The following is an 11,898-nucleotide window of genomic DNA, read 5'->3' on the forward strand; positions in this document are numbered from 1 at the left end:
AAAGCCAGATCCATTTAAAATGGCACAAAGGAGAGAAGAAAGAGTAGAGAGAAAAGCCACAATGGGATTCAGTCCCTGGCCGCGGAGGCTGCATAGTAAAGGGGGCAGAATTTCTAACCATTTCTTTAAACACATCGGCAGTAAAATCTATGATGGTTTCTGAAATGTGTCTTTTGTGTTTTCTCGTCGATGAAGCTTCTGCTTGTGAATATATCGGGGTATTTAATTATATACCGGCAGCTGCTCAGGTTTCTGTGCCGTGCTCACGAACTGTACCAGATCATTTACTTCTTTCAGATCTTTAAATATGTGAGCCTTAATTTAAGTTCCTTGTGAATTTAAATAGCTCAGTTTAGAACTAAACCAGAGATGCGCAGACGATCTCACGTGCCGATTTCCTGCATGTAATCAGAGCATAAAGTGAAGGAACACACAGGCTCACAAGATGGGGGACCAGCCAAGCATTGCAGGTAGCTCCCTGTCGTTGTGCCATCAGGAGCTACCAGAACGGTCACGCACTCTGATTCTCTCCAAGAGGTCAGACATAAGATGAGGTGGGAACACACAGGTCTGTTTGCAAAACAGGCAGCCACATAACAAATTGAACTGGCAACCAGTCACATCTCGCATCTTCTGAGTATTTGATGTAAATTATTGTGAATGGCTCCTTATTGTTATTTTTGGTTGTTTTTTTTCAGCTGCTGCAAGAGCCTGTTAGACAGTGAAGCTTGTGTGAAACAGAAAGTAATTGTCTTTAAAGGCTAAATTGTTAGTACGTTGTACACATTGTTAAAGTGTGCTCCGTTCTGTTCTGATTATGACATTATTTATTCTCCCCTTGGGGAAATCTTACATTGGGCACCATGCGACTGAAGATGAGCTCTAATTAGAAGCCCTGCAAGTAAATATTTACACATTACCAACCAACACAATGAATAAGTATATGAGCCGATAAAGACACCCTCAAGTACATTCTCAAGTGGCAGTAAAGACATACTGCACAATGCCTGAGGCCAACAGCACATTCTATTTTGGTTTAATGAAGCTTGACTACCATTGCTATATATGAATATTGGTCTGTTTGTGTGGCTCTAATCTTTATCCGTACCTACAGAGTCCAACTTTTTTTCTCTCATTCATATTGACTATAGTAGGTTTGACCCACAAAAGACATAATGTACAAGGAAGGTGCACTTCGAAAGAGGCACGCCCGCCAGAAAATGTCATTGCTTTCTTCAGGGTTTCATTCGATCATCGAAACATGAATTTTAAAACATCCATATTGCTGTCTTTGCAATAATGTCATATTGTGTTATCCCAGTGCAATATCATGAATACAAACTACTCCCTATCTGCACTATGCCACCTTTGCGATCTGAGTTATTTGCTGTCAGAAAATTTAAAAAGAGAAGTAAACACTTTAGCGAGGGAATAATTCCCACAGCAGAACACCACACCGCAGGTTTCTGAACAACCACTGGGAGCTTTTGACATATGGGAATAATAACTTCTTATAGTGGACATCACAAGTTGGGAATTTGCTATTTAGTCCAGCCTGAGTAGACAAGCTGAAACCCATTTTTTCTAAACGAATCTTCAATACCCCCACACACAATGAAGCTGTGATTTGTCGGATATTGAATTGAACTTTGAGGACTCTACAGGCTGCAGCAATGAACATTTGTGTCTTAGTCTCCTCTCCTTTGATGCGGATGCGATTACGCAGATGAATCAATAGGGCGGACAGAAGGCGAGAGCAAGTGGCTCATTCCCCGTCTATGCAAATGTCATCCTCGACTGATTGTACCCTAGATTCACTCTTTGATTAGATGAGAGGATCGATACAGCGGTCCTTTTCTGCAATGCAGGTAATCGTTCAAACAGTACAAATGAGAAAAAAGGGGGATGCTTCTGTGTCAGTAATTGGTGAGCTTTAGTGAAACTGAAAGTTTGAATGCATGCCTTCCTGAGAGGGATTAAGCCTGCTTTGTGTACAAATCAACAGCATCTGTTCTGTCTGATGTGGTCACTTTGTCCCTGTCTTCTCTCAACAAAAGAATATAAGCAGAACACACTGCACCACGACTGCAAATTAATACTTTGGGTTTGTTTTCTATTTAGTCTGGTACATTTTCACATTGCACAAATTAAAGCGGACCATATAAGAAATAATGTGATCTGCACTGATCTACTGTGTGCACGGATCCCTTCTCCTCCAGTTGTAAACGTCACTATATTTGGGGACTTTATTTAGCACATTCTGTATGTGGCCCAGATGTAACATTGGACTTCTGCTATTATCTGGGATACTAAATATTCCACTTGCTGAGAAACACAGATATGGCCATATCCTGCTCTTATTATTATTCACACATCTCAGTATGCAATTGCAAACACCACGTTTCTAAAAATAACATTTTGATTGTATTTGTCTCTGCTTCTTTCTCACAGTCTGAGAGATTATATTACCACTATAATAGTTGAGTCACACAATTTTAGACTCCATCTTTTTCTGTAAATGGTGGAAAACTACAAGAAAGAACTTGTTGACGTGGTTTTCATTTGTCCTCCTATCTTTTGCTTTGTTGAACCCTGTTCGTGTTCATCTGTCTAAAGGTCTTGTTGTGCGGCTGATGCTCCCGCCATGACGAAGGCAAGACAGCTGAAAAACATTTGCGTGAATAAGACATGGTGTACTGGAGGAGAGTTGCGCAACCTGTTTCTATTTCGAAGGATTTGCGTTGAACCCGACACACTGCTCTGCACCTGCATGTTCTCAAAGTTAGAAAAACGTAGGGCTGAAAGTAAACAGATCCAAACACATGATCCAACTACACACAGCCCTGACAGCAGAAATCTCGATCTTCACTTTAACAAGTTGATATTGATTCAACTTCAACTACACTTTTGTTGAGCAGCTTTTGGAGTGCAAAAGTCATCTCAACCGCAATTAAAAAAAAGACGCCCACCTTGTCTGAACTGGCACAGAGTGAAGACGAAGTGATCACTCTTTTATCGTGTAGTCTATCGGAGTGCTACCTCAACAAGTTCAGACTTAACCACTTTCTTTTATTCCCTAAACCTTGTGTTCACGCCACTGGCACCAGTTGCTATGGTTGAGTGCAACGCTTTCAATTAGTCTCCACACCTTCTCATGAAGAGCGGTAGGCTCTTTCTTTGTTGGAATATCAAGGATTATTGGGCTGAATCTCTGCCTTAGACTTGACTGGTTTGAAATATTGACTTGAGATATTGCTTTGCCATTTCTTTTTATGTCTTGCAAAACATATTTGAAATAAAATGACACAATAACACAAGCAATCGCACACCATTAAATGTCACCGTAAATATTCCGTTTGCATTTATGGCATCCGCACGTCATTTCCAAGTGATTTAGTGTAGAACAATTGCTATCTCGGACAAGTTCAGTATTCTGTGAGATGCATCACTTCCTGGAACTCTCTACCTTAAATATAGCTTGCAATTATCATCAGTACGACTCATACAGGAAATGTCAGTATAGCCTTATCAGTCGGCCAGTTGGAAACTATTTTTTCCCGGCTCAGAAAAGATACCACTCTCTTTTTAGACAAACCAAGAGGAGTGAGTCATGAAGGCATGAATAGGACAAGACTGCATCCCTAATAAGGGTCGGTGTAGGTGTCATTCACCCCCCGCCCAATATGCAAAATATGTATCCAATTATGTGTCAACGTTCAACAGATTAAAGCTTCCTGTGAGCTACAGAAACGCACTAATAATGTATCCCCAGCTGTCTCCACACACTGCCCTGACAGACACAACACTCTGTGCACACAGACATTTACATTTACACAAAACGGCTCTGCAAATATTCTGCATCAACCAAAACCAGAAAGTATGGAAATTGAACACCACGAGCGGATTTTTAAACTACCACAACCATAAGGTGGTTTTGAAATGAGTTACGGAGACATTGCAGGAGTCTGTTTAAAAAATGACTTGCCTGGGAACCAGACGAATCTGCGAGGGAGCTTGTTTGCTCTGGCCGATGTGTCTCTCTGCTTTGGACAAGTTTCCATTGACCGAAGACAGGCCGGGCCAATCACAACCAATTATCTAACATGGGGAGCGTTTGAGATTAAGACCTTAAAGACAGGAGCTGTTGAGGCAGTTTCGAAGACAACAACAAGATGGCTCCAGCTGATATGGAAGAGAGCTGAACTGGACGGTATATTTTACAATTACATGCACTTAAAGGTGAACTAAACCCATTTTCTATGGTCATACATGTTATTCCAATGGTCTAAGATTGTCCAAAAAGCTCACGTGGGTATAAAAAAGAAAGGAAGCATTCTGTGGGTCAACAAAATCAGTCTCCCGTTCTTTGGAGCAGCTCCAGACTTTATCCTTGATGACATCCCAAGTTTAAGACTTAGCTCACGTTCACAAATATTGGTTGAACTTTCCAAGGACCGCTTTAAAGCTTTTCTTTCGAAGAAAGATGTTTGTCGTACTTCCGACAGGATTTGGCAAAAGTTTCATATACCAACTCATAAACTACCAGCTCATCTCTACACGGTGCAGCGTGTTTACATTTTTCCGTCACTCAGGCTTTACTTTTTTCCCCACCTGCTCTGCGCCCGGTCCCGCCCTTAGGTGCCGTGATTGACCATGTACACGGCAGACGAGGTCACTGGTCGCTCAGTGCTACGTGACATTTTTCATGACTCGTTGGTAAAGCCCCTTGGTAATTGGAAATCGAGGACCAATTTTCCTCTGAGACTTGGTCTGACCATGTCAGGCTAGTAAATTACGCCTCTAAAACAAACACACAACTCACATTCCAATACAGAGGACATGACGTGTACTACAAATAATGGAAGCTAGTTATGGAAATGCTGAATGATTCTACCTGACACTTCCCATGCAGATAAATAACAACCATTGGTTTGGTTTGATTCCGACACAAACATTACATGATAAGACTATTTTTTATCCATATTGGTCCGGTATATCGTGATCAGCGGATGGCCAGTGAGCTGTCCTATCTTCTCCTGCCGGTGAAGCAAATAAGATGACAGAGAGATTTCTCGGTTGTTGGTTTTGGAAATGAATCTGCTCTCTGACTGCCCTCAGTCCTGAGGCTGCCCTGCTGTAGCTGCGAAAGGCAAAGCTAACTTAGCCATCCTGTCAAGTTAGTGGAGAAATGACCAAGGAGACAGTATCTTCTCTCTAAATATAGAGCCGAGGAAGTATCCTTTGCAATTTATACAAGTGGCAGTGCAGAGGACACACAGATTAAAGTGTGGCCCGTGCTCCACCGAGTGTATTTGTTATCGAAACTGCGGCGTCAACCTCGAGAGGACAGACATTTTCTCACACAGGAATACATGTCTTCACCATATTGCAATGTAGTCAGCCATATACAATATATGGAAGTATGATACTAATGATTCATAGGTTAGACACTCAAACCAATTTTGCTGGAGCAAAGTCTTTTGGTCGAGCATCTGATAAATCACATATGCGAATGCTGTGTTGTGTTATTGTTTACTGCGTAGTTGTCAAAAAATTGCTGACAGTACACTAACTCAGTATTTGTATTCTTGTCTTTGTTGCATTGAAGCAGGATTCTCCCAACATCACAAGGTTACCCGAGAATCGCCGGGTCACGAGATTACACAAACATCCATCTTGTCAGGCTTCAAGCAATGTGTTTGTGTCCGAAACCACAATGATTCTGACCAATCAGCGGACCTGTGAGGAGCTACCGACAGCTAGGGGAGTGGTTTAGGTGTGTGTGGCTGGTGTTCAAGTATTTTTCGAAAGTGCCTGCCCATTTCCAAACGGTTTTCAATGACGGGTCTCAGATGGTTCTTTCGTAACACACCAAGTGGCGCGTAAGATCACATTAAACCAACTCACGCCCAGAAAACACAGTCAACTAGCGCTCTAAACTAGCATTCCTGTTGTCATGTTATACAACAAGGTGTCCTTTATATTTTTACTCTCCAATAAATGACTAAGCAAATCATTTGGAACTCTACACTCTGTATGTCTCTAGTTGTTTGAAATCAACTAGGTGTTCCCTGTCAATTGGATTACATAATGTGGGAGTCATAATGACTTTATGACTCCCACTCAGCTGTGGGGCATCCTTATTCAGGTGGGTACTAATATACAGTATCAGTGCATATATTCTGCATCAACTACATGGGAATATACGCTGTATATTCACTGCAATTTACTGAGACAGTGAGAGGCAAAGACAGAGACAACCAGTGTACTAGCTGGAGGCGTGAAAGCGAGAGGAATTCAACCCTTGGCCTCTGAGAAGTATGGTATCCTACAGTGACGCTGTGTAGGGACAAACTGGAAATGTCAATGCTGGGCCACATGCGCAATGGGATTTAATAAAGTCTGTTTTTCCATTTCAAAACAATGTCACAGACTTGAGAGTCTACTTAGACGTGGGCAGTAATGGTCAGGAAGCAGACTAAACATTTGAAAAGACCGTCATTAATGGTCACATGATGTGCTTTGGTGCAGCAAAGATTACATGTTTCTTGCTGTTATTATGACTCACACTACTCATTTCCACAATTGGCCATCGTTACTTAATCCACGCAGCCAACTAAAAGCACCACAAAAGGCAGGGCTCCTTAAAATTCTTCTGACAAAACAGACGTGCTCCGACTATTTAGTGTATGAAGAAAATAGTCTACAAGAGGTCCTTTAAGAGATTGAATGCTGGGCTGTTTTTTGGATCAAGTCCAAGTCACAAGGTCCAAAGAAGGCAAGTCTGAATCATGTCTCAAGTCTTTAGAGGACAGGTCCAGGTCAAGTTTCCAGTCTTTAGAGAGCAAGTCTAAGTCATGTCTCAGGTCTTAAGAGAGCATGTCCAAGTCAAGTATCAGGTCTTTGGAAAGAAAGTCCAATGCCTGTCGCAAGTCTTTAGAGAGCAATTCAAAGTCAAGTCTCTAGTATTTATGGTGCAAGTCCATGTCAAGTCTCAGCTGTTAAGAAAGCATGTCTAAGTCCAGCAACAGGTCTTTAGAGAGCAAGTCCAAGTCATTTCTCAGGTCTTGAAAGAGCAAGTCCAAGTCATTTCCAACTAAGAAATTATTGAATAAGTTGCCATGACAAAAAATATAAAAAAATGGAAAAAAAAAGACTAAAGAAATATTGCTCACTGAAGCTCAAGATTGAACTCAAATAGAAAGTGGAAGTGGGTGCGTTCGTGTATAACCAGAAAACAGACAGAGAGTAATGAACCGATTTTATATTGTTTGGTTTATTAATAGTCCGCATTATAATGCTGGTGTCACCCCCTGAAAGAGCTGCTGCTTCCGCTGCAGTAGAATAGCTTAAAGGTGAGATTCATGTGGAGACAAAAAAACACTTTTTCTCATTAAAAAAAACAACCAAAGGCCTGCGTACTAGTAAGTGCAGAACACATTAGCTAACACCTAATTGGCTAAGCGGAGAAGTGTCTTCACATCCCAGTTATAGGTGTATTCATCTAATGGACTCAAAATAGTTTTTAGTGACAGTTTAGGCGAGCACCTTCCTGAAGTCTACTCCTTACTGCGATGTTAATTAAGATGGCACATGCAACACAGTTTCCTCTCATCCTATGGCCTGAGGCGTCCTAATAAAAGGGCCACTTCAAACAGCAAGTGAGCATCTAATTAAATTTCTCCACGAATTAATGAGACACAATGTTTACTCCTCTGTGAGACGATTAGTGAAGCTACTAAGACTGTGCACCCATGATGCTGATGTTTAGTTTCAAAGGGGCTCGGTGAGTCCCTTATTGTTTCACCTCTCAAGAGCACCTAAATGATATGCAAATAGTAAAAGCTAATGTTCCCCGTTGGACAAAACCTTGTCGAAGGCCCCTGTAATGTAAGTAGCTCAGATTGCCTCTCTGTGTTTACCTATGGCTTGTATTGTCGTATCTCTGAAGGATGCAAGGTATAATTGCCAAATGGTAATGCGTTTTTGTTATGCTTCCTGGAGGCCCTATTTTTATTTTGGAATATTTAAACACCTCTCACCACTCCTTTTGTGCTTTAGGGGTTAAAACAGTAAACATGAGTTGTTTGCAAATGTCAAATATCAATAAATGTCAGCTGATATGTTAAATGCTTGGTCAAAGGCTATGATAATATTAAATCCTGTTATGAATAAAGCTCAAATACATTTAAATTAAAAGATATGCATATAAGATACATGTTATGCAAAACACGTGATGCTTGCTCTTATAACACAATGGCACTGTGCTGTAGCATAATGTAATATTCATCATTGTCTCAAGGTGCAGTAAAAATCTATCTGCAAATCCATTTATTTGCTGTTCCATATAGGATACGCACACCCCGTCCAGTTGTCTTTTATAATGGAAAATCAACTGATGCTTAAGGGACTAATGGACAAAACAATCGATAACAACAATCAATTTGTTGCTATTCTTGTCGCGATCAGATTTTGAAGAAGTCGACCACTGGGCACAACTATCAAAAACGCAGTTGTTTATGTTAATCGTTTGGCCAATAAGGCTGTCCTCAGTAATGCACTATAATTCGTGGTATAAGAAACGACAAATCTTGCATCGGGAGGAGGTCAGGGTGGATGCACTAGACTTTCCCCCTGGAGACTGCTCTTTGCTAACTTAACGTAAGTTCTGTACTTAAGTAGCCCCACTTACGTAGTTCATTTAACCCAAACCTAGATCTTTGCTTTAACCATACCGAGTAGTTTTGTGGCCCAAACCGGGTCTGTACTTCCACTTACTTAAATATATTAGTATCAGGCTCAAAAACAAAATCCAGCATCGATATATTTGTTGTTTCCGTATATTAAGATTTACAATTTACTGACTCCAGACTATGTTATTATGGTATGGAGTACAAACATAATACCATTTGTCACCAACACACAACAACAAAATAATGTCACCCAGCAGGAAGAAAGCAATACATATATTATTGTTCTTTAAGAAGGCAAGTCATTTTGAGTAAACAGAGGTCCGTGTTATTGGCCCTGAACACATTTCCAACTAAATAGAGCCAATCTTTGCCCCCCCCCCTGGTCATAACATTACGTCAACACACAAAACTCTCAGCCTTAAGCAAATTACAAAGTCCTGTGATGTTATCAGCTGAGGAATACCTTCGAAATGAGATGCTTATCTTTTACTTAGTAACATAACATTACTTGCTTTTATATCCTCCCACCTCGACTATAGCAGCGCCTTGTTGAACAATACGGAGGTGCTCCAAATTGTTCAAAATCCAGCAGCCAAACTACGGACCCGGACAAAGTGTTTCTAACACATCACACCAAATTCGCCTTCACTGCACTGGCTTCCAATCTCTTTTAGATGTCACTTTAGAGTACTATCAAACACATGTAAGGCTTTGTGTTGTTTGGCGTCTGCGTAAATCACTGTGTGGCAATTATTCTGTGGTGCTTTGATGAATAGTATACTAGATACTCTAATATTCCATAAGAAGTGGTTGGTTTTTGTGATTCTGGAAAAAGTGATATACCTGGGTGCGGAAAAGCACAACAGGATACATACAAAATGCAAAGTTAGTGAGAATAACTAAGGGAGCGAAAGGGGGCCAACAGCTCAATTTTGCCCCAAGGCCCACTAGAGGGTTAATCCAGCCCTGGCTAAAATGACCCCAATGTAACAAAGCATGAAGGACTATCCAATCTTTGTTAGTTTGTGATGCACCTTAAAAAAACGAAATGTTGCTATCACTAAAATATAATTTATAAAAAACTAAGGAGATTTTACATAAACATAAGAAAAGGCTTGGACATTGGGGAGTGTGAGTATGTCACATTTTCTTTCCATAAGAAGGTTCATAGCCTTCATGCTTTGCTGCAAATGCTGCTCATAGACTGTAAATGCTGGAAATGACGCATAAAACCGCCTGCACAGTATGTCACCGAAAGATAAGAAAGGCAGACATTGACATTAAGGCGATACAGTGAAGTTCATCCCCAAACCTCTTAACTACAGACGGACATCTCTGACCTACCACAGCTGGAATGACCTTTCTGGACTTTTCTGTAAACTGCATCACATTAATTAGTGAAGCCAGGCCAGCTCAACATTTGCTCTCAGGGATGGAGGAGTGCAGTTTCCCTTCCACTTTGGATCAGACCTGCCTCCGCTCAGACCTTTCTCAGCTTGTTGGGTGTCTGACATCCAATCCCAACAGCCTCATTACCGCCTGGAAGGCTGTTGCGACATGACAGGACGGGAGGAGGTGCCAGGCGGTTCAGGTGTGGGTCGTGGCCGGTATGAGAACTGCTGTCGGCGTGGACTTTGGCCTAGCATGACGTCACAAATGCTCCCGTCGCTATTAAGGACTTAGAAAGGCCTCTAACGGATCAAAACAAGCTCAGGGTTGCGTCAACGGTGGTGTCGATACGCAGCAGGATTTCAGTCAAAGCATAGATTGTGGTTCGTGTGTGTGTGTGTGTGTGTGGTTGACCACTCTTTGAGCAACACTGGCAGAGTAGATCAGATGTTATTTTACAAGTGTTAGCCAGTTTAACGAGTCATTTTGAGGCACACATATTCCGTTTGGAAACGAGATTGCGCTTCAATTTTGAAAGGCAAACATGATTTAAAAAAAACAATAAATATTAATAAAGCAACATTAAATCGAGGACAACACGTAGGCTACTACAAGAAAACACACTAAATGTAAAGCCCAAACAAGAATGAACCGAAGCCAGGACATACAGAACGTGTAAACAAACTTTAGACTCAGCTCCACTTTACGCACGACTTTCGTGACTCAAACTTTCCCTTGCGCTGTCTTGCAACCGCTCAGACGAACTGTAAACACGTTGAGCACAGTTGAAATAATTGATCTGCACATACGTCTGTTTCCTTCAATCACCTTACCTTCTATGTGTCTTCTGCAAGACCCAAAGCGGGCGACAAAGGAGAGCGAAACGGCGCACAAAATCCACCACTTGTTGGACAGAGTCATGCTATTGTTCATGTGGGGCTGGTCGGCGCTGAATGTAAAGTTAAGAGGAACACTTCATCAAGTTGTAGCCGCTGAAGTTGTGAGCGTGCGCGTGGGCGCGTGGGCGCGTCCTTCCGTCTGATAACAGTAGAGTCATCAGGCACTACGCAATCTAAATTGCAAGTAATTTCCTGGAGGGTCATACACTTCAGGAAATACAATATCCCCCATGACTCATAACTGTTACCGAGGAATTAAAAAGAAAACTAATGAGGATTTTTTTTTCTTTATTATTCATGGTCTCATATTACCCAAAATAAGGAGTATGACATAAATACTTTAATAAAAGGACTGTGGGCAATGGGATGTCAGTAGAAAACTTGATCCTTTCGTTCAGCACACAAACTCTCTCTCTCTCTCTCTCCCTCTCTCTCTCTCTCTCTCTCTCTCCCTCTCTCTCTCTCTCTCTCTCTCTGTTGGGAGCGGATGAACAGTAGCAAGCCGAGAACCCAGGCTGCATCTTTTCAACCCCCTTTAAAACACTTTAATTCACTCCAATTCATCTTGCAGTGATGAGAAATCATACTTCTGAAGCCCAGACTCAGAGCTCTGTCCGTTTCATTCAGGAGATGCGTACCTGAGTTATGGCCTTTAGAGAGGTTTTGAAACCCCCCCTTTTCAGCTCCTCTAGTGACACATACTGTAATAGAGCTTCAAGCTGGCACATATACGCTGAAATGGCTGCGCCTTGTACTTTCAGAACTTCAATACATTCATTACACTGTGTTAAATGCCGCACAATGCACAGTAACTGCACTGTGCCAAGGCAGGAGATTTCAGACACAGTTGGGGGTTGCCCAGAATAAATATTATTGCTGTTTGAATGTCATGCAAGGCACTCTGGTGGAATTTATCC

At 41.5% G+C, this 11,898-nt stretch overlaps 1 protein-coding gene across 1 annotated transcript in view; it reads right to left on the reverse strand.

Annotated features, from left to right (window-relative positions):
* The window catches only part of tfpia (tissue factor pathway inhibitor a), a 34,823-nt gene extending 23,745 nt beyond the window's left edge, over positions 1 to 11,078 (reverse strand). The window contains exon 1 of the mRNA XM_076105514.1: positions 10,916 to 11,078. Coding sequence (XP_075961629.1) covers positions 10,916 to 11,015 — 100 coding nt within the window. The 5' untranslated portion in view covers positions 11,016 to 11,078. The remainder of the gene's footprint in view (positions 1 to 10,915) is intronic.
* Positions 11,079 to 11,898: the final 820 nt, after the last annotated feature.

The sequence above is a fragment of the Anarhichas minor genome, unplaced genomic scaffold (genome assembly GCF_050575085.1).
Source record: "Anarhichas minor isolate MPS153535 unplaced genomic scaffold, ASM5057508v1 ptg000004l, whole genome shotgun sequence".
In the NCBI taxonomy this organism is placed as follows: Eukaryota; Metazoa; Chordata; class Actinopteri; order Perciformes; family Anarhichadidae; genus Anarhichas; species Anarhichas minor.